The sequence below is a fragment of the Thalassophryne amazonica genome, chromosome 10 (genome assembly GCF_902500255.1).
Source record: "Thalassophryne amazonica chromosome 10, fThaAma1.1, whole genome shotgun sequence".
Taxonomy (NCBI): Eukaryota; Metazoa; Chordata; class Actinopteri; order Batrachoidiformes; family Batrachoididae; genus Thalassophryne; species Thalassophryne amazonica.
This window is the reverse complement of record NC_047112.1, coordinates 21,551,954-21,575,706: the sequence shown is the minus strand read 5'-3', so window position 1 is coordinate 21,575,706 and position 23,753 is coordinate 21,551,954. Positions and strand designations below refer to the sequence as shown.

General features: G+C 41.7%; 1 protein-coding gene and 1 long non-coding RNA gene across 6 annotated transcripts in view; one reads left to right on the top strand and one right to left on the bottom strand.

Moving 5' to 3' along the window:
* lrp8 (low density lipoprotein receptor-related protein 8, apolipoprotein e receptor) overlaps window positions 1–23,753 on the bottom strand; it is a 564,614-nt gene that overhangs the window by 13,782 nt on the left and 527,079 nt on the right. For all 5 annotated transcript variants that reach the window (XM_034179535.1, XM_034179536.1, XM_034179537.1 and 2 more), the window contains exons 15-17: window positions 18,275–18,427; window positions 7,283–7,654; window positions 1,286–1,354 (exon numbers count right to left, since the gene is read on the bottom strand). In XM_034179535.1, coding sequence (XP_034035426.1) covers window positions 1,286–1,354; window positions 7,283–7,654; window positions 18,275–18,427 — 594 coding nt within the window. The remainder of the gene's footprint in view (window positions 1–1,285; window positions 1,355–7,282; window positions 7,655–18,274; window positions 18,428–23,753) is intronic.
* Window positions 22,539–23,753, top strand: part of LOC117518421 — a 28,609-nt gene continuing 27,394 nt past the window's right edge. Inside the window, exon 1 of the long non-coding RNA XR_004562982.1 lies at window positions 22,539–22,885. This is a non-coding gene — a long non-coding RNA (uncharacterized LOC117518421). The remainder of the gene's footprint in view (window positions 22,886–23,753) is intronic.

Here is a 23,753-nt window from a genome sequence, read left to right as displayed (position 1 = left end):
TGTTTGTGAATGGATGAATGATGATGTATCATTAAAAACTGCTATATAAATATAGTGTATTTACAGCAGTTGTCCACAAAATGGCTGACTTTGGACCTTGATGAAATGATGCCGACCTGTATTTCAGCAACCACGGGAACTCGTATTTCTTCCGCTATAACAGAAAACTACCACAAATATCTCTTTTTTAAACATTTGTACCAGGTTAATTAGTCGTATTACATTTCAGTAACCACTCACACCAGAGAATAGATTTTTGCTTTAAATTACTCAGTGACCCCTATATTTGGCACGGTGGCTTAGTGGGTCGCACTGATGCCTCACAGCAAGAAGGTCGTGGGATCGATTCCCAGCCTTTCTGTGTGGAGTTTGCACATTCTCCCCGTGTTTGTGTGGGTTTCCTCCGAGCACTCCGGTTTCCTCCCACAATCAAAAACATGCTTATTTAGGGTTTGCTCCTTTCTTTGCACCTGAGCAAGGCAGCATCTTTACATCTGGAGTTGGTCCCCGGGCGCTGGACTGTGGCTCCCCACTGCTCCTAGTGGTGAGATTGGGTCTAACTGTAGTTAGGATGAGTTAAATGCAGAGTTTCATTGTATGTGTATATGTGCAATGACAATAAAGGCTCTATTCTATTCATATTTTATGCCAATGAAAACAACATGAAATTACCATTTTGTCCTGTGAGCCAAATGAAATGACCCTTCAGTGTATTTCAGTATCAGCTCAGTGAAACTGTTGCATTCAAATCAAATCAATTTTATTTATATAGCGCCAAATCACAACAAACAGTTGCCCCAAGGCACTTTATATTGTAAGGCAAAGCCATACAATAATTACAGAAAAACCCCAACGGTCAAAACAACCCCCTATGAGCAATGCATTGCAGAGAAAAACTGAACAATATGTAAATAATCACAGTTCAGTACCTTTCAAATTATGGTGATGTAACACAGAAGAGGTTTGCATGTTGGGAATAATTTGCTATCAAAATTAGGACGAAACAAAAGTGGGTGTGGCTTACGACGGAGAGGCTCATGCAATGTATGAATAATTTCTTGCTGCAAACAGCATGAACAAGAACTCCACATATGTTCGCTCTCATACCCAGGCATGCACGCTCACATGCATGTATGCAGGCACGGACACACAGGAACGACATACATCCATGCACATCATGCAAAACTGGACGACTGAAGCTACAGCACAGACGGAGCAGCGAGGAAGGAGAAGCAGGCGAGGCAGAAAGCAAAGTCACCACAGCGAGAAAGTTCACAATACTCACCGATAGGAATGACTATCCCCAGAATGGCTACTGTGATGTTGTTACCTAGCAGGTAGTGATCAGTTGCAGCTGAGATAAGCAAAAAGGAGACAAAAAGATGAGTTCCACAAAACCTTTCCCAAAGCCAGTGAAAGCATCATTTCGATGAAAACAAATTTGCGTCGTGTGAGGGGAAAGGATCCATCTGATTTCACTTTGGGCTGCAGACTTGACATGCAACAGTGGATCGTATTAGGACACATTATAAATCCAATGGGATCTTTTACATACAAGTGCAGGCAAAAGCAATTCTGGCACTCAATGCTCGCAACATTCCTCACAGGGTTAAAAAAGAGTGAAGTGCTGAGATGAATTTGCATGTGAATTAGTGTTGCATTACAGCCTTTGTATTATTAGTATAACTTTAAAATATAGCAAATGATACATATTAATTCCTGAAATAATCTTGATGTTCTTTTACCACTCACACGCCCAATGCCTTCCCTCCTCATTCTGTCTCCGTTTAACTCTCATCCCAACAAGCCAGTGCAGTGTGCCACTTTGATATTAATCCTGCTCCCAAACCTCTAATTAGCAGCCTGCCGCTGTTAGTCAAAGTGTGATCAGATAGCTATAAAGAAGATGAGTGAGTGAGATTAACAGAAGAGATCACGGCGCTGCTCTGCATACCGACTGCCTCGTAACGAGCAAGAGGTCGTGCAGATTTAACGCATGGCAGCAGCAGAGACGGGGCGTGATCTTTGGGACACCAGACGAAGACATTTTCTTTCTTATGCAATCATACAATAAAAAAATGGCTTTTAATGAATTAACAAAACCACACACACACACACACACACACACACACACACAAATAATAATGAATTAATTTGTAAAGCGCTTTCCATCAAGACTTTAAAAGGAGGATTTATAGAATCTTATTAAAGCAGCTGTTATGAAAGAAACAGGAAGTAGAGAGAGAGAGAGGGATGGGTGGGAATACATAGCTCTGATATTTCGATTTCATAAAAATTGTTAAAGCTGGGGGATTTTAAGTTCATTTTCTGTCACTTATCTGGGTCGTGTCACAGTGGCAGTAGATCAAGCAGCTCACCGCACACTTCCTTTTCCTCTGCAAAGTCCTCTAAATCTTCCCGGGGGATCCCAAGGTGTTCCCAAGCCAGCTGGGAAATATAGTTCCTCTAGCATGTCCTGGGTCTTCAGGGCCTCCTCCCAGTTTTACGATCCTGGAAAATCTCCCCAGGGAGACAACCAGGGGGCATCCTCACCAAATGCCCCAACGACATCAGCTGGCTCCGTCTCTACTCAGAGGGCCCGGATTTCTGCCTACAAGCGGCAGAAATCCGGGCCACTGTGCTCATTGGGACCTTCAAAGCAGCAGAAATATTTCTGTACCCTTCTCCAGATTAGTGCCTCAAGACAATCCTGTCTCAGAGGTCTACAGACAAATTCCTTGACTTCATGCTTGGTTTGTGCTCTGACATGCACTGTCAACTGTGGGACCTTATATGTAGACAGGTGTGAGTCTTTCCAAATTATGTCCAATCAACTGAATTCACCCCAGGTGGACTCCAATTAAGCTGTAGAAACATCTCAAGGATGATCAGTGGAAACAGGATGCACCTGAGCTCAATTTTGTGCTTCATGACAAAGATTGTGAATACTTATGTACATATGAGTCCTTTTTTTTTTTTTAATGAATTTGCAAAAAGAAAAAACTCGCATTGTCATTATGGGGTATTGTGTGTAGAATTTTGAGGGGGGGGATTTCATCCATTTTGAAATAAGGCTGTAACCAATGGTGGGCACAGTTCAGCTAATCTGATAGCAGATAATTATCAAAGCTAATGTTTTTTGCTAGCGGATTAGCTTTTCAGATAAGTTTTAAAACCATCATCGGACCAATTATCTTCCAATAAATCTAGTTAACTTTCAGTCCGATAACATGTTTTTTGCTGGTAAAGTGAGCAAAGTTTAACGGCCAAGAAACATTTGTAAACCCTAAAATCAAACATTTTAGTCTGTCTGTTGTGTGTTTGTGGCAGACTAGCTGCCTGTCACTTGCTGATGACGTCATCATTAAGCGCAAGAGGTGATTGGCCGGTCGACGCAGGGAGCATTGTGGGTAGTGTAGTTCAGGTTCACGTTGGACGTTACACTGTTACTGTCCGCTCGACACAAACAAAACGGACTAATTTTAACATTATTTTATTTCTTTGTGGCTGACGGGATAATTTAATCGCCATGACTCAGTGGGAGAGAGGAGCTCTCATGGTGCAGCTGTGTAGGGACTTTTCTTCACCGTTTAGACACTGTTTTGGATAAAAGAGGGCGCTTTATTTCTTCAGATGAATCCCACTGAAACTAAAAGGTAAGAATTTATATTTACTAACGTGTCTTTTACTCTGCCAATCAATGCATTAATGGATGTATTTCGGTTGTTTAAGCCGCAGGGTTCAAAGTGTGTGAAAAAAGCAGCAGCTTTTTAGTTTGTGTATCTAATACTGAGATAAACTGTGACTTCTAATACTGTATTTTACTGCTTTTAAAAGATGACAGTGTTTGGGGTTTTATTTTTTATTTATTCATTTTGTGTGCATTCTTATGTGTTTGTCATCCTTGAATTTACCCAGCAGTGAAAAGTGAAAGTGGTTTATCAGAAGTCGACAATGTAATCTGATCCGAATCAATACTAAAAGTTATTGGTTATCTGTAATAAAGTTAAATTTTTGAGCAGTTTATCGGTTTAGCGTCACTAAAGATAACTTTTCATTTATTGGATTAATGGTTATTGACACTATGTTTTTGGTTAGCTGTGCCCACCACTGGCTGTACCATAACAAAATGTGGAAAAAGTGAAGCACTGTGAATACTTTCCGGATACACTGGCTAAATCGTCATGGTGTGACAGCTGCATAACTTATTCAACGTTGTCAGCGCATTCGCCAATTTTACGCTGGCTAAATCATCACAGTGTGACAGGCACTAAGGCTTTCATGGTCAAATGTGCTTTACTGGGATGCCTCACATTCACTCATTCATACACACACTCACACACACCAATGTCAGGGTGTTTCCATGCAAGGCACTCACTACACACCTGGTGCATCTTGGGGATTAAGGACCTTGCCCAAGAGCCCTGAGTGATAAAAATGGTCACTAGGCATTTATTGTAGCAGCAGGGTGCAGTAAAAACCTTACATTCCACTGTCAGTGGAACTGTACAGCTTTTGATGCAAATATACTAAAGATATTTTTTATTTGGTTTAAAAATGTCCTGATGCAACTGCTTTAAAAACTCTGAAATCTGAATGTAAACATGGACGGCTCCTGGGTTATTAAGGATTTGCACGGCCTGACATCATTTGAAAGTCAAATATTTTGTTTACCCACAAACACTGATAACCATCAGTGGGAAAATAATTTGAAACCTGCATGTATCTGAAGGTTTAATCAACAAAAAATAATGCTGCTGAAAAGGTCGACTGCCAGGTTGAATCGAGAGTGCGTCCTGTGTGCGCACACGGGCTTTGGATACCAGCTGTTCTTCAGCTTTCATCTCTTTTCCCTGAAATTCCTGCTTCTTCCACGCCGTGCCTCGCCGGCTGCAGCCAAGCACAGAGAACAGTGTGCACCGAGACATGAAAATTACAACACGTAGGTTTGGACACGCACCTTGTTCGGGGCCCATTTTCTCATCCGTGTGTAGTCCACCTCTCATCTGGAGCACTGTGGTGTTTCATGCACATTAAGACGAGAGGAAACGTGCTCCGGCCTCTCTGTATTTCTGGGAAACCAAAGCCCCAAAATGGTGAGATGTACTGAAGCAGCGTCTCTCACTTTCTCTAATTCAATATCTGCTTCCCCCCCCCCCCCCCCCCCTTCTTTTACTGCTGTACTAGTACTGGACAGTCTTTTATTTTTCTTTTTTCATCACTGTGTTTGTCCTGTTCTATTATTTCACTTACTTTTCACAATCCCTCTTCTTTTTAAGCCTTTCTCTCCCTCTACACTGCCAATTTTCCCAGTATGACAAATGTATCGGACCAGAAGAAATTTTGGATAATTTTACTCTTTCATTTCCCCGTCCCACTTGTGTCCAAAGCAAAGCCCAAAAAGGACACGTAATCATCACCATCGGCCTATTCTAGGTAATCATAGGACACAAATGCTCACAGATGTGTAGACTTTGCACACTGAATTAAGATGGTAGGTTGGATTATGGCAGCAAACCTGACTGTGTGAATGTAAGGCATCACTGTAAAGTGCTTTGACCATTAAAGCACTATGTAAATGCAGCCCCCTTTACCATATAGAGTGATCCCACTAGATCAGCAGTTTGTGAAATACTCAAACCAGCCCTGCTGGCACCAACAATCACACCACATTCATAATCACTGAGTAAGTCCTTTGTATGGCTAGTATACTGGCATAGTATAGTTCTGCGCTTTTTACTCTTTTAATTAATTTTATTAGGAAACGGAACGTGTCGTGGCCTCAACTTTACCTAAATTCAGGGTCTTTTAGTGGAGCTTAGGGCTAGTGGCCGGCGATCACCTTAGTATTTCCTGTTTTTCTTGTTGTTTAATGCTGGCAAATTATACTGTATTTCTTCTCTTTCTGATGCCTGATTCTGTTTTTTCCCAGGTGCAGCTCCATTCAGAGATGGGAGTGGTATTTGTGCTTGAGACCCTCCTGTCCTGTGCACCAACAGCATTTCCTGTATATTCGTTTTGTGAATTGTTCTGTAATTTATGTCTGTAGCATGGCCCAAGCAGAGGGTCACCCCTTTGAGTCTGGTCTGCTTGAGGTTTCTTCCTCAAAGGGAGTTTTTCCTTACCACTGCTGCTCTGGGGATTAGTAAGGTTAGACCTTACTTGTGTGAAGCGCCTTGAGGCAATTGTGATTGCCTTGTGATTTGGTGCTATATAAATGAAAATAAACTGAAAAAAAATACATTTTGTCTTCTCCCTTTTTCACGTAAATCCCATTTTTTCTCACATTCTAATGATTGGTTTGGCCTCCAGCAGATACTCTTCACCTTATGCCAAAAGATGATGAGTTTCTGACACACAGTTGGCTAATATTTGCCTCAGTGAGTCATTGAAGCCCTGCTATAGACTGCCCCGCCTGTGCAGGATGCACCCTTCCTCTCGCCCAGTGGCCACTGGGATGGGCTCTAACCCACCTGGTGACCCTTAATTGGAATAAGTGGGTATAGAAAATGAATGAACCACTGAACAGTTGTATGGAATAAAGTACATGTGTCCAAGTACATGTGTCCAAGTAATTTCTCTTTTATCCCTTGTTAATGGTTTTATGTTGCAAAGGGCACAACAAAAATCTAAACACCAACTACAGCAAAAACAACACTGTAGAACGTGATAATTATGCAGTATTTTCCCCCCAGTTCTAAAGTCAATTTAACTCAGCTTTGTAAAGGCTTGTCAGTGCCTTTATATACTGTTGTCATTGTTTGTCCGCGCTGCTGAGTACAAAGCAGTGTTTTCCTGTCGTGACAGTAAAAATTGATTGCTGTAGGTTCCACACTGTTGGCGAACAAAGACTATCGGCTGTTTCACAGACATTCTGTGAGTGAAGGAGACGGAGAAGCTGTCACAAATGTGGGGCTGAGAGCTGGAAGAGGAGAAGGGAAGGGGCTGTCGTTTGTCGATGGATTTGTTCCACGCTGCTCACAACGGAACGGCAGCGAGCAGGTTGAGAGACACGCGAAATGGATGGGAGGAAAGGTGTGCTGGTGGTTACAAGAGTGAGAAACCGTAAGAGGTACGGGATGTAGAACAGGAAAGCAGATGGTCAAAGAGAGAAATGAGAAAGAAAAGAGATGAGAGCTGCATAACAGGTTGAAAGAGATTTTCAGCTGCATGCTGGTTTAAGAGCAGGTGGTTGCGACAACACATCCACATCCAGAATGCAAATTCCCACTTCACTTAACTTCACATTTCTATGCACCAAGCCTGCGACTCTTCATCTTACCTCGATGGGACAGGTTGGCGTTGCTGTCCCTCTGAATGCTGTTAGGGATTAGCGGGCCCAGGAGGGATGTGTGCGTGGACCCTGGTGTCAGATTTGAAGTGGTGAGTCTGGTTGTCTCAGTACTCGTGACAGTAACAGTCTGTTTGGTGGAGCTGGTCCTGGTGGTCTGAGGAGCCGGCGTTGTCGTCAGACGTCTGGTTGTGAGTCTGAGTGTGGTGACAGCAGTGGTGCTGGTCGTGGTGGTGGTAGGCAGTGTTGTAGTGGTTGGGGTGGTGGTGGTGATACTTCTTGTGGTTGGTGTGGGCGTCGTAGTAGTGGTAGGGGTGGTGGTAGTTGTGGTAGGTGCAGCTGTTGTGGTTGTTCTGAGTCGAACTGTTCAAGAAACACAGCACAATTAATATGCAATTAGTAGCATTTAATATATTTTGCATGTTATTTCACTATCACCCTAACTGAGGGTGTCTGATTTGATTTGATTTATTAGGAAAATACTGTGGCCACAACTGCATTCTATTTTTCATCAGAAATTTTCAATTCAAGTCAGTTCTGGGAGGATGTAGTGCTACCAGGCATTACTGCATCCACCACACCACAGAACCACTTCAGGACCTGGATGGCAACCACCCAGGCAGACAACTGACCCATCTCCACCTCTTCAAATCAACCATCTACAGATGAAACCTGGGCATCCCCTTGGCTTTCTCCAGCTGCTGAAGTGCTCAGCACTTTGACATATACATGCTGGAATCTTACCATAAAAAAATAAAGGTTTTCTGAATCAAATTGTGAGGTGGTCCAGTAGGCTGACTGGAGAACCACAGCTTAACATAGAATCCAGAAATACCAGACAGTTACAGAGGATGACTGCTCTTATTTTGAAGGATGGCTCCCACACACTACATAGTGAATATGACCTTCTTCCATCAGGCCGCAGATACAAATTGCCGGTCTGTAAAACCAAGCGATATAAAGACAGTTTTGTTCCTGCAGCAATCAGAGTGATCAACGGCATCCAACAAGGAACTGACTACGGAACTGACTCTTTTAGTATAGCTCTTTGTATAACTTAGATTTATTTATTTGTTTATTCTTTCTTATCCTGTTTTATATCTGTTCGGATGTTTTTTTTCTTTGTGTTTTACTTACTTGCAGTCACTGCTTTTTATTGTGTTTTAAGTGTTACCTCTGTGTGTGTGTGTGTGTGTGTGTGTGTGTGTGTGTGTGTGTGTGTGTGTGTGTGTGTGTGTGTGTGTGTGTGTGTGTGTGTGTGTGTGTGTGTGTGTGTGTGTGTGTGTGTGTGTGTGTAAAGCCAACTCACTTTACTGTAAACCAAATCTACCTTTGGGTACAAATAAAGTTACCTTGACCGTGGCTTTATTTTCTGCCACAGTTGTTGCAAAAGAGAGACATAGTAGGTCCCACTGATGGTCTGTCCCTTCTGGAGATAGTCCACCATTATGATGCCATCAGCTTCCCAGAAGACAGAGGCCATGACCTTTCCAGCAGATCCAGACAACTTTGGCTTTCTTCGCTAGGGGCGAACCCACATGTTTCCATAGCGTTGACTGCTGTTTAGACTCCGGTTCAAAGTGATGGACACAGGTCTCCTCCATGGTCACAAATCATTGCATGAAGTTACCTACATTTGCGTCAAAAAGTCAAAGATTCTCCCTGGACATCTGGAACCTTGCACATTTTTGACCGGCCGTGAGAAGCCGTTAAGTCATTCCCAGTTCTTCCATCAAACACGAATGAACTCTCTCCTGAGAAATACCTACAATTCCCGAGGCATTGTGATGCTCACATCCTCTTCAGCAAGGACCATATCATGGATCATCTGGATCATATCGGTCGAGGTGGCAGTTCTTGGTCTGCCTGATCTTGCTCCATTTTCAACGCTTGTTCTACGCCTCTTGAATTTGGCTGACTAGTGTTTAACTATAGCATAAGACAGGGCATCCTCTCCTAATGTCACTGTCACATCCTCAAGGACCTCCTTTGGGACCATTCCCTTTTGGATCACAGCACACCCAGCAGCTTTGTCCATTTTGCCAATCTGACACCCCCCCCCACCCCCCCATTCACTTCATTGAAATATTGTGTTGGCAACATTGCATCCAGTGAGTCAAAATTTCACACATTCACAAGGAAATTGTTGGTTTCTCAGAATGGAAAAAAGACAGCAAACCACACCCTACTTTTTCTGGGTCAGGCTCAAATCATTTCATTCACCCCTTGTAACGCACATGAAAATGGTAACAGCATCCAAGGAGGTGTGGAACTGTGCAATTATGCACCAGGAGACATTTAAAAAAGTCATGTGCATATTTGTCATTGACATCCAGCTCAAAGGACAGCAAAGACGGGCGTGGCGCGGTATGCCCAAGTTGTGTCCCGACTACTCACTCACTTACTTACAGTGTGTACTACAGTAATGAGTAGGATGTGCAGAACTGAGAGGAACATGTGCTGTAATCGATTAAACCACTGCTCCGCATTCACTGACTTACATTCACTGTACTCAACCATTCTGAGTGCAGATGTACTCTTGTGCGTTTGTGTGCATGTATGCATGCAACGACCACCTTCCCGTTCTTTCTCCGAGGGATTCTCTGAACAGTGGCCTACATACATACATCATCACTACATACATACATCATAACTTTCTCCTGTCAGCTCTGTTTTTTTTTCTCACCTGTGCAAACATGAGGTGCAAAACAGAGAGGACCCAGTCAGGAGAAAAACCTAGTGAATGTACCGGCTGCACAGATGAGGAACGGGCTGACTGCTGGAATAAGGTCAGCAAAATAACGGAGGAGAGCTCAGGGAATGCCGAAGAATCTTTGACTGTGATAGTATAGTAATAATAAAGGCAGCAAATAAATAATTTCTGCAAGCTAGCGGAATCTTAAAATGTCTATTTGACATAGAACCTCTTCAGCCAAGTCATCATGAAAATGATATTTATTAGCAGGTTCTATGTAAGCAGCAATTTCTCGTGCTGAAAAAAGAAGCCATTGTGGAAGTGCCTGAACTTGTAGTTCCTTGTATGGCCACTTGAAGCTGGCTCCAAAAGTGGGTCAAACGTCATAGACTCTGTATGTTAAAATGTCCAACTCTCCAGCGTGTGGTACAAAAAAAAGGGGTTTTTGTCTCTATAAACAGTTTCTGGGGGTGGAGGTGATGTTTAATAGTTCATTGGTTTAGGAAATTTTGAGTTATGTTTGTGTGAAGCACCTTGAGGCAACCTTGTTGTGATTTGGTGCTATTTAAATGAAAAAAAAATTGACATTGAAATTGAAATTAATAATTTAGGTGGTTGCTTTTGAGTGATAGCTACTGTGTGCTGCGTCCAGGCAGCCACTGCTAGCAGGTAGTTGTGAGCTGTGGTCTGAACCGCGTTTGTCCAGTCAAAGGATTTTACTGCAAATATCTGACATTAAATGGACTGCTGAGCAGTTAATTGCCTAAGAAGTCTGTGGTTCAGTATTTCCTTTTGGTGAAATCTCTATATTATTTATTTTGTATGATATCACCATTAACACTAATTAGCAGGCATGCAAGCTTGGTAATGTTAGCTACACTCATAGTGCCACGGTTATTGAGACAGTATGCCACCACTGTTTTTAATATCCAGCCCCAAGCCACCACCCAGATCCACCACCCAGTCTGCAAATATACGCATTAATCAAACACCCAAACCCAGGTTACTGAGCCTGTTAGCCTTAGCTAAGTTGGTAACTCCAAGATAGGTAGATGTGTTCAAGCTTAATTTGTCCTGGCGTGTTGCCCACCTCTACTCATTTATGGGTTGGGCATAAATTAAGCAGAGACATGCATGGTGACAAACACAGCCGCCCCATTTAACTACTCAGTCACGGATGGTTTATCCATCATATATGTACAGTCTGTGGTTCGAACCTCTTTCTATATGTTGAGATATTATTTTTTATGTCTACAACTGAGAAGCCACCACACTAATGGATGTTTGTTTACTGCCTCAAATGTCCATATCTGTGGTAATGGATGACTGAACAGGCTCACATTGACCTACAACTAAAAATAGAAGCTAGCACTCAAAGTGCAATACCTTCACCGTGGCCTTTTACATTTTCCTGATTACCTATGTTCCTTTATCTTCATCCACATAAAAATTACAATTACTGTTCAAGGCGAGGCTCAACTTTGCCATTACGATTTGTGAAGCTTTATATATTTGTTTTCGAATAATCCTGATAGGAATCCAACAAACAAACAAATGCAAGCAAAAAGATCCCCTTCAGAGCAGAGGCATTTTTTTTTATCTTACCATATAATGATTTGGTCATTTTTTCTTTACGGTCATCAACACTTACCGGCTACTTTATTAGGTACACCTGGGCCCGGTTTCATAAGGCAGCCTCATCTTGTTTAGTTGAATAAACTCACCTAGTTGACTAATCTTTTGACGTTAGTCATTGTACAGAACACTTAGTCAGCTAAAGTTTTGCGTTACCTGACTAAAGTTTTTAGCTTGGTAGAGAGGACGGTAATCTTATTTTAGTCGACAAAACTTCAGTGTGTTACCCGCAAAAATGGCAGCTATCATTTACCAACACTTGATGGAACACTCAAGAGCATCCCTACATCGCTCGTATTCCTTCAAAAGGAGAATTTCCTCCGCTTTTGGCCATGGTTGCCGCAGATGATGACTGTCATCATGTGTTTGTTACAGTTCTCACATTAGCCACCGGGCGTCGCTGTGACGCAGAGCAGCGCTGTGTGCACAAAAAGTCTTGATGAAAGTATAGAAGCGGAAACTGAAGAGTGAAACTGCTAGGCTAAGCGCTACTAAGCACGTCATTCTGCATTTTGCATGTGTCCGTAAATGTTAATCAAACCAGTTAATGAAACAAAGGCTGGATAGTTCATGACAACAACCAGCCCGAAAGTAAACAAAATTGTAGTGCATTGGAGCAGTCTCTTGGCAACAACACGCGCGAGGCTGTTATGGCCGTGAAAACCGTTGACTCATGCAATACGGCTAATCTACAAGTTTTGATTAGACGGATAATGTTGGATGACTAACTGTAGTTGACTAAGTAAGATTAGACTGCTTTATGAAACCGGGCCCTGTTCAATAGCTTATTAACACAAATAGCTAATCAGCCAATCACATGGTATCAACTCAGTGTATGTAGATGTGGTGAAGATGATGAACATCAGAGTGGGAATGAAAAGGAATTCAAATGACTTTGAATGTGGCATAGTTGTTGGTGCTAGAAAGAAAAGATATCCAGTGAGCAGCAGTTGTGTGGACAAAAATGGCTTGTTGATATCAGAAGAGAATGGGCAACCTGATGAAATGGGTGACTGTGTGATGCCATCATGTCAATATTGACCAACATCGCTGAGGAATGTTTCCAACAATTTGCTGAATCTATGCCATGAAGAATTAAGGCAGTTATGAAGACAAAAGGGGTCCAACCCGGTAAGTAGCAAAGTCTACCTAATAAACTGGCTAGTGAGTGTATATAATTTAACTATGAATATATTCACAGTAATTTACAGCTAAACATTTAATGATATGTAATGTGGAGTTGCATCAGGAAGGGCATCTGGCGTAAAACCTGTGCCAATTCAACATGCAGATCCACCTTGGATTTGCTGTAGCGACCCCGAGTGCAAACAAGGGAGCAGCCGAAGGGACTTACTATTGTAGCAAATTTTGCCACAGACATATCTTTATAGAATCAAATGTTGCCTTAATTTTCCACTTTTAACAAAAAACTGATCCTTCTGATATTTCCAAGGCTGGAATGTCTGAAACTGAAGGATTAAACATGTTGTTGGGCACTGAAAACCCCACCTTTTCACAAAGTGACTAGTTTTCCAAACATTCACTGACAAAATTTATGACATCTCAGGAGAGCTCCAAGAAACAGTCCCTATGGATCAAAGATACTTGTTAGCCAAGTATTTTTGATCAGGTCCGGGCAAACCCAGTTCAAACCAAATTTATTAGACAGTTTAATGAAACCTATCCAAAGTCAGAGGAGGTCCAGACACCAACAGGATCCTCCCTACAGATAACAGCTCAATAAAACCTAGAATCCCAACCAGCTGATGACAAAAGTTAAAAAGTCACAAAGCGAAAAACACTGGGATGGAACCACAGCGCCTCCTTTGGGATTAGGGTGGTAAGAACATGGACCCTTAAATATACTTACTTGTAACAAAAGAGATAAATTTTAATTTCTTTTCCTGTTGTATAGTTAGCCGAAGACAAAAGTTATATTCTATTTGAATCTGTTACATGTTCTTCAGGTGATGGTATGAGTATTTCTTTTATAGATCGTTGCGTATGTTTAAATGTCATTTGTTGGATTGAACCAGCTTCTACGGACCCATCATGCTCGGTCTTGTTGTGAAACAAACCAAGCACTCTGCACACCTGTAGTCACCTGGGAGACCCAGTGGTTAACCCGACGCAGGTGATATGGGGTCAGCAACTGAACCAGAACTGGACCGCTCACTCCACCCAATCCAAGGACCCAGATAAGTGAACCTTCAAGTATTCAAATGGTCTTTGCTGTCAATGAAGCAAAATGGCTATTCTTTGTTAATTTTCTTAATTTTTTTATAATAATAATTTGTGAACCCAAAATTCACAGGTAAATTCCCACCAGGTTTATTCTTATTAAATTTCTATATTTCATTCTTTCATTTCTATTGCTTTCCACGTCTCATCATCAACATATCGTCTCAGTAACAGAACTATGACTCATTACCCATATTGTCAAAATCTTAGTCACTTGTGTTTGTACCTGTACATATATAAAGAAATGTGTAAATATTATGCCAGTTGTTTTTCTTGTGGCCAGTTGAAGACAGATGTTTAATCAACAGTATCCAAAACTTTCAAATTCCTGTATACAGGTGGTGCCCCTTTCGAGGTATTTAATTAAATTTCTTATTTACTTAAATACTGTTTTAACTTATATCCTTTAAATTTACTGGTGCGCCTGTATGAGGTGATTCAACATGCCAAGATACAGTGGATCCAGCAAGTATTCACAGCGCTGCACTTTCCCCCCATTTTTGTTATGTTACAGCCTTATTCCAAGATTGATGAAATTATTTATTTTCCTCAAAATTCTACACACACCACCCCATAATGACAATGTGAGTTTTTTTTTAGATTTTTTTTTTTTGCAAATTCATTAAAATTCAAAAAACAAACAAACAAACAAACAAACAAAACTAGGAAATCACACATACATAAGTATTTATAGCCTTTGCCATGAAGCTCAAAATTTAGGTCTTTTATCTAAAGTTAAACCTTTTTTTATCTTTTAATGTTTTCGAACAAGTCATGCACGCTTTTGTCTCCTCTCGTTTAGACTACTGTAATGCACTTTTTATCAGCATCAGCCAAAATGCACTTTCTCGCTTACAGTTGGTCCAAAATTCTGCTGCGCATCTCTTAACTGGTAGCAGAAAGCGAGAGCACATCACTCCGGTTGTGACGTCTCTGCACTGGCTTCCAGTTCGTTTTAGAGTTGATTTTAGTCTTACTTTAGTCTTGTAATCTTACACACCTCTCTGCAACTTCTCTCTCCGATTGTTCTGTCTGAGTTATTTTCATTAGTTGCTTCCTCCAAACCATCAACATGTCTATTAGACCCCATTCCTACCAAGCTGTTCAAGGAAGCCCTACCATTAATTAATGCTTCAATCTTAAATATGATCAATTTATCTTTATTAGTTGGCTATGTACCACAGGCTTTTAAGGTGGCAGTAATTAAACCATTACTTAAAAAGCCATCACTTGACCCAGCTATCTTAGCTAATTATAGGCCAATCTCCAACTTTCCGTTTCTCTCAAAAATTCTTGAAAGGGTAGTTGTAAAACAGCTAACTGATCATCTGCAGAGGAATGGTCTATTTGAAGAGTTTCAGTCAGGTTTTAGAATCCATCATAGTACAGAAACAGCATTAGTGAAGGTTACAAATGATCTTCTTATGGCCTCAGACAGTGGACTCATCTCTGTGCTTGTTCTGTTAGACCTCAGTGCTGCTTTTGATACTGCTGACCATAAAATTTTATTACAGAGATTAGAGCATGCCATAGGTATTAAAGGCACTGCGCTGCGGTGGTTTGAATCATATTTATCTAATAGATTACAATTTGTTCATGTAAATGGGGAATCTTCTTCACAGACTAAGGTTAATTATGGCGTTCCACAAGGTTCTGTGCTAGGACCAATTTTATTCACTTTATACATGTTTCCCTTAAGCAGTATTATTAGACAGCATTGCTTAAATTTTCATTGTTACGCAGATGATACCCAGCTTTATCTATCCATGAAGCCAGAGGACACACACCAATTAGCTAAACTGCAGGATTGTCTTACAGACATAAATACATGGATGACCTCTAATTTCCTGCTTTTAAACTCTTGGCCCCACAAATCTTAGAAACATGGTGTCTAACCAGATCCTTACTCTGGATGGCATTACCCTGACCTCTAGTAATACTGTGAGAAATCTTGGAGTCATTTTTGATCAGGATATGTCATTCAATGCGCATATTAAACAAATATGTAGGACTGCTTTTTTGCATTTGCGCAATATCTCTAAAATTAGAAAGGTCTTGTCTCAGAGTGATGCTGAAAAACTAATTCATTCAGAAGATTCCCCATTTACATGAACAAATTGTAATCTATTAGATAAATATGATTCAAACCACCGCAGCGCAGTGCCTTTAATACCTATGGCATGCTCTAATCTCTGTAATAAAATTTTATGGTCAGCAGTATCAAAGCAGCACTGAGGTCTAACAGAACAAGCACAGAGATGAGTCCACTGTCTGAGGCCATAAGAAGATCATTTGTAACCTTCACTAATGCTGTTTCTGTACTATGATGGATTCTAAAACCTGACTGAAACTCTTCAAATAGACCATTCCTCTGCAGATGATCAGTTAGCTGTTTTACAACTACCCTTTCAAGAATTTTTGAGAGAAAAGGAAAGTTGGAGATTGGGCTATAATTAGCTAAGATACCTGGGTCAAGTGATGGCTTTTTAAGTAATGGTTTAATTACTGCCACCTTAAAAGCCTGTGGTACATAGCCAACTAATAAAGATAGATTGATCATATTTAAGATCGAAGCATTAATTAATGGTAGGGCTTCCTTGAACAGCCTGGTAGGAATGGGGTCTAATAGACATGTTGATGGTTTGGAGGAAGTAACTAATGAAAATAACTCAGACAGAACAATCGGAGAGAAAGAGTCTAACCAAATACCGGCATCACTGAAAGCAGCCAAAGATAACGATACGTCTTTGGGATGGTTATGAGTAATTTTTTCTCTAATAGTTAAAATTTTATTAGCAAAGAAGTCATGAAGTCATTACTAGTTAAAGTTAAAGGAATACTCGGCTCAGTAGAGCTCTGACTCTTTGTCAGCCTGGCTACAGTGCTGAAAAGAAACCTGGGGTTGTTCTTATTTTCTTCAATTAGTGATGAGTAGTAAGATGCCCTAGCTTTACGGAGGGCTTTTTTATAGAGCAACAGACTCTTTTTCCAGGCTAAGTGAGATGCCATTCCCTCTCCAACTTACGGGTTATCTGCTTTAAGCTGCGAGTTTGTGAGTTATACCACAGAGTCAGGCACTTCTGATTTAAAGCTCTCTTTTTCCGAGCTACAGCATCCAAAGTTGTCTTCAATGAGGATGTAAAACTATTGACAAGATACTCTATCTCACTTACAGAGTTTAGGTAGCTACTCTGCACTGTGTTGGTATATGGCATTAGAGAACATAAAGAAGGAATCATATCCTTAACCTAGTTACAGCGCTTTCTGAAAGACTTCTAGTGTAATGAAACTTATTCCCCACTGCTGGGTAGTCCATCAGAGTAAATGTAAATGTTATTAAGAAATGATCAGACAGAAGGGAGATTCAGGGAATACTGTTAAGTCTTCAATTTCCATACCATAAGTCAGAACAAGATCTAAGATATGATTAAAGTGGTGGGTGGACTCATTTACATTTTGAGCAAAGCCAATTGAGTCTAATAATAGATTAAATGCAGTGTTGAGGCTGTCATTCTCAGCATCTGTGTGGATGTTAAAATCGCCCACCAGGCACTATCCCTACAGTGAAACATGGTGGTGGCAGCATCATGCTGTGGGGATGTTTGTCAGCAGCAGGAACCGGGGAGACTAGTCAGGATTGAGGGAAAGATGAATGCAGCAACGTACAGAGTCATCCTGGATGAAAACCTGCTCCAGAGCACTCCTGACCTCAGACTGGGCGGCGGTTCATCTTTCAGCAGGACAGTGACCCTAAGCACACAGCCAAGATATCAAACAAGTGGTTTCAGGACAACTTTGTGAATATTCTGGAGTGGTCAAGCCAGAGCCCAGACTGGAATCCGATTGAACATCTCTGGAGAGATCTGAAAATGGCTGTGCACCGACGCTCCCCATCCAACCTGATGGACCTTGAGAGGTGCTGCAAAGAGGAATGGACAAAACTGCCCAAAGATAGGTGCACCAAGCTTGTGGCATGATATTTAAGAAAACCTGAGGCTGTAATTGCTGCCAAAGGTGCATCAACAAAGTATTGAGCAAAGTATTGAACAAAATATTTCTTAGTGTTTTATTTTTAATAAATTTACAAACATTTAAAAAAAATCATGTTATCATTATGGGGTGTTGTGAGGAGAATTTTGAGGGAAAAAAAATTACTGACGGCATTTTGGAATAAGGCTGTACTGTAACAAGATATGGAAAAAGTGAAACGCATTCCGGATGCACTGTATGTAGCAATGTGTGTTGAACTCCTTTTGTTGAGACCATGAAAGTGTGATGCGCCATGGCCTCACGTTCCACGGTATCTCTGTGATTACCACAGTGTAGGAATCATGACATTCCTCTGCACAGCTGCCTTAATAAAGTGTGCTCCAGGACAGCGTGATTTATGACCCAGACTGTGGCCGACTTACCCACAGCGCAGCGTCTCATGTCTGGTCCCAGCTCCATCCCGTCAGGACACGCGCAGGTGTACTTGGGGGAGTGGTCTGTAATCTGCGGGGCCTTCAGGCACAAGTACTCACAGCCGCCATTCGGCAGACTCCCCAAGTTACACGTGTCGGGTGCTTCAGGGACACAAGAAGGAAATAAATAAACAAAGAAAGGATTAAAAAAAACAGTTTAGGTATGAAATATTTTGTCTGCATTGCACAAAACTGTTTTTTGCCACTGACAATTTAAAAATGCATATCAAATATGCAAGGTATTTAAATATTCAAATATTCAGCATTAAACTTTGCTTTTCCTGAATTTATGAAGAGGACTCAAAATAAAAGATATGTGAGTCACATCGTGACCCGGACTGTGTACTGAACCAAGACGTTGCAATCTGATATTTAATTCACAAGCTGAAACAAAACAGTGTCTTCCTGATCTTGGTTTTTACATTGTTACATTGTTTTTACATTATATATATATATATATATATATATATACACTCAACAAAAATATAAACGCAACACTTTTGGTTTTGCTCCCATTTTGTATGAGATGAACTCAAAGATCTAAAACTTTTTCCACATACACAATATCACCATTTCCCTCAAATATTGTTCACAAACCAGTCTAAATCTGTGATAGTGAGCACTTCTCCTTTGCTGAGATAATCCATCCCACCTCACAGGTGTGCCATATCAAGATGCTGATTAGACACCATGATTAGTGCACAGGTGTGCCTTAGACTGCCCACAATAAAAGTCCACTCTGAAAGGTGCAGTTTTATCACACAGCACAATGCCACAGATGTCGCAAGACTTGAAGGAGCGTGCAATTGGCATGCTGACAGCAGGAATGTCAACCAGAGCTGTTGCTCGTGTATTGAATGTTCATTTTAAGCCGTCTCCAAAGGCGTTTCAGAGAATTTGGCAGTACATCCAACCAGCCTCACAACCGCAGACCACGTGTAACCACACCAGCCCAGGACCTCCACATCCAGCATGTTCACCTCCAAGATCGTCTGAGACCAGCCACTCGGACAGCTGCTGAAACAATCTGTTTGCATAACCAAAGAATTTCTGCACAAACTGTCAGAAACCGCCTCAGGGAAGCTCATCTGCATGCTCGTCATCCTCATCGGGGTCTCGACCTGACTCCAGTTCGTCGTCGTAACCGACTTGAGTGGGCAAATGCTCACATTCGCTGGCGTTTGGCACGTTGGAGAGGTGTTCTCTGAATCCCAGTTCACACTGTTCAGGGCAGATGGCAGACAGCGTGTGTGGCGTCGTGTGGGTGAGCGGTTTTCTGATGTCAATGTTGTGGATCGAGTGGCCCATGGTGGCGGTGGGGTTATGGTATGGGCAGGTGTCTGTTATGGACGAAGAACACAGGTGCATTTTATTGATGGCATTTTGAATGCACAGAGATACCGTGACGAGATCCTGAGGCCCATTGTTGTGCCATACATCCAAGAACATCACCTCATGTTGCAGCAGGATAATGCACGGCCCCATGTTGCAAGGATCTGTACACAATTCTTGGAAGCTGAAAATGTCCCAGTTCTTGCATGGCCGGCATACTCACCGGACATGTCACCCATTGAGCATGTTTGGGATGCTCTGGACCAGCGTATACGACAGCGTGTACCAGTTCCTGCCAATATCCAGCAACTTCGCACAGCCATTGAAGAGGAGTGGACCAACATTCCACAGGCCACAATTGACAACCTGATCAACTCTATGCGAAGGAGATGTGTTGCACTGCATGAGACAAATGGTGGTCACACCAGATACTGACTGGTATCCCCCCAATAAAACAAAACTGCACCTTTCAGAGTGGCCTTTTATTGTGAACAGTCTAAGGCACACCTGTGCACTAATCATGGTGTCTAATCAGCATCTTGATATGGCACACCTGTGAGGTGGGATGGATTATCTCAACAAAGGAGAAGTGCTCACTATCACAGATTTAGACTGGTTTGTGAACAATATTTGAGGGAAATGGTGATATTGTGTATGTGGAAAAAGTTTTAGATCTTTGAGTTCATCTCATACAAAATGGGAGCAAAACCAAAAGTGTTGCATTTATATTTTTGTTGAGTATATATACGAGGGCTGTCCGTAAAGTATAGGTCCTTTTTATTTTTTTCTAAAACTATATGGATTTCATTCATATGTTTTTACGTCAGACATGCTTGAACCCTCGTGCGCATGCGTGAGATTTTGAGGTGATTCTGTCGCTTTAAGGACTTTTCACGGTGCGAGACGTCGCGCTGCGCTCTCAGGCAGCGTCATCAGCCTTTTTCAAGTTTAAAACCTCCACATTTCAGGCTCTATTGATCCAGGACGTCGTGAGAGAACAGAGAAGTTTCAGAAGAAGTCGGTTTCAGCATTTTATCCGGATATTCCACTGTTAAAGGAGATTTTTTTAATGAAAGACGTGCAGGCGGATTGCAGCGTCGGCTCGCAGCCGCCGCGACGCTCCGCCACAGGAAAAACACCTCTGTTGGAAGCCTTGAGGACAAGTTGGAACATCTCCAGCTGATAAACAATTTCTCATATACTCACTCCACTGAAAGCCATCAAAAGCCGCCTGGATTTTACAAATGGTTATCAACACGGAGGTGTTTTTCCTGTGCCGCCGCACTGCGTCGGCTGCGTCCCGACGCACGGACCCGTCCGCACGTCTTTCATTAAAAAAATCTCCTTTAACAGTGGAATATCTGGATAAAATGCTGAAACCGACTTCTTCTGAAACTTCTCTGTTCTCTCACGACGTCCTGGATCAATAGAGCCTGAAATGTGGAGGTTTTAAGCTTGAAACAGGCTGATGACGCTGCCTGAGAGCGCAGCGCGACGTCTCGCACCGTGAAAAGTCCTTAAAGCGACAGAATCACCTCAAAATCTCTCATCAGCTGTTAAAATTTTCACTGAAAACCAGCTTAATTTTTCGAACCATGTCCACTTCGATGTGTCTCACAGGTTTAGAAAAAAATTTTGATCAAACAAAGCGCCAGTCTCTCAGCAACTTCTCAGACAAAGGAATTCCGACGAGGGGCTGGACGACTCCTCCCACAAGGAGTGCTCACAGGCGAATGACGTCACCGACAGGCGTGGAAAAACTCACGCATGCGCACGAGGGTGCAAGCATGTCTGACGTAAAAACATATGAATGAAATCCATATAGTTTTTGAAAAAAATAAAAAGGACCTATACTTTACGGACAGCCCTCGTATATATCGACAGTCCATCGTTTTTGATGTTGACTGGTTGGTGTGTCTACACTTCACACGATCGTTCATGTGCAGCCAGTCCAGCTTTAGAACGGCAAAACCGTCCACAGCGTCTGCACTGGTACGTTGACTGAGTCAGGGGTGTGTGCCTTCTCTTGTGAGCAGCTTGGTATTCCTGCAGGCGCTTATTTTCAATCACAGTGATGGACTTCCTGATTATGCCATGCCATAGAGGTCTTATAGCTGCTTGTTCTTCCCATGTATCAGGGTCGATGTTACACTTCTTCATGTGTCGCTTCAACACATCTTTGTAGCGCAGCTTCTGACCACCTCTGCTTCGTCTACCAGTAGCCACATGTGATTTAAATTTTGTCACGATCCCATGAAGCACATTTGAGATGATCCTTGAAATGGTGAAAATTTAAGAAATGATCCAGAATTGGGATCTTGATCCCGATCCACTCCAAAATTTAATGGAGTCTTCCACGGCCTAATATCTATATGTGGTGAAAATTTAGTCTACGTCCGTGCAGTATTTTTGATGTAATCCTTAAAAGCCTATAAAGTGAAATCCTGATCCAGAATCCAGATCACCTCCTGTCACGATTTGGCCCTGATTGGGGCTTTGATTCTATTTTCCCCTCTTTCTTTTGCCCATTGTCTGCCCCAGCTTTGATTTATTAGGTGTTTTATTTTTGTCATGTGTTTATTTTCTGTTCTATTCTGCTTTGCCACTTTCTTTGTTACTTTTCATCCTTTAGCCATTGTTCAGTTCCGTTCTAGTTTTGTTCAGCCGGTTTGTGTTTTCATTGTTTGTCACTTGTTTATTTTGTTCTCTTCTCTTTTGTGATATTGTGTTATGCTTTTGATTCGGGTTTTGTTTTCTGTTATCACTTTGTCTCTGTTTTACTTATAGTTTATTTCTTAGTCTGTTCCAGTTTTGTCTTAGTGTTTACTTTCTTATTATTCTCTGCTCAGTTCTTATGTAGTTTATCTTTTGGTTCGCTTTTCTGTTCTCATGTCAGGCCCTGTTCATTCTGGTTCATAGTAGTATTATATTCTGCCCTCGGTTTCTGTTTTAGCTCTGTTCTCAGCTGTTCCTCATTTCCATTTTTTTGTTGTCACTCCACGCCCCTGCACCTGCCACTGTGTCTTCGTCCCTCACTCATATGTGGTTGTGTTGTCACTTCATGCCTCTTCACCAGCTCTTGTGTCCTCATCTCTCACACAAATTCTTTCTGCTTTGTGTTTCTCTTCACTCACGGTCTTGGCACCTGTTCACGTCTTTGTCTTTTCATCACTCCACGTTGTGTTGTCTCCACCTCACTATCTTGCACAGTCTTTGTCCTCCAGCCACGTCCCCTTTCTAGATCATTCACCTCACGTGCACCTAGTTAACTCCTGCCTATTCATACTCTTCCCAGCCACCACACATCTGCCAGTTTGTTGTCTTTCGTACACATTCCAGCTCCTGTATTCAGTCCTGTTTTTGCCAAGCCATGTAGCGTATCCTGCTCTGGTTTCCTTGATCGCGCCTTTTGCCTCTTCCCGGATGTCTGTGTTTGCTCGTTCCTCTGAACCCTGCTTGACCATGACTGCGTTTTTGCCTAATCCTGATTGTACCTCTGCTCCGCTGATTGACCACCTGTGTACGATACCTGAGTCTGGAATAAAATCTATGATGTTTCTTACACCTAAGCCTAGTCTGGAAGTCTGCACTGTGGGTCCAGCCACTTTGGGTGCCTGGAACCCGCTGTCTTAACATCTCCAAAATTCAGTGGAGTCTTCCATGTCCTAATATCTATCTGTGGTGCAAATTGGTGAGAATCTGTGAAGTAATTTTGATGTAATCCTTCAAAGCCTATATAAAGTGAAATCTTGATCCAGAATCCGGATCCAGATCACCTCCAAAATTCAGTGGAGTCTTCCATGCCCTAACATGTATATGTGGTGAAAATTAGGTTAGAATCCGTGAAGTAGTTTTGATGTAATCCTGGTAACAGACAGACAGACAAATAAATAAATAAATAAACAAGATAATTTTATTATGTCCTTGGCGGATGTAATAATCAGATAACTGTAATAATCTGGTCTCCTGCGTTTACATGTACTTCAGTAATCCAATAACCAGAAAAAACCTGGTTTACATCATTTCAATTCATAAATTGGATTTTTTTCAAAGTACTCTTGAAAAGAAAAGCATAGATTTTAGAGAAAAGAGTTCT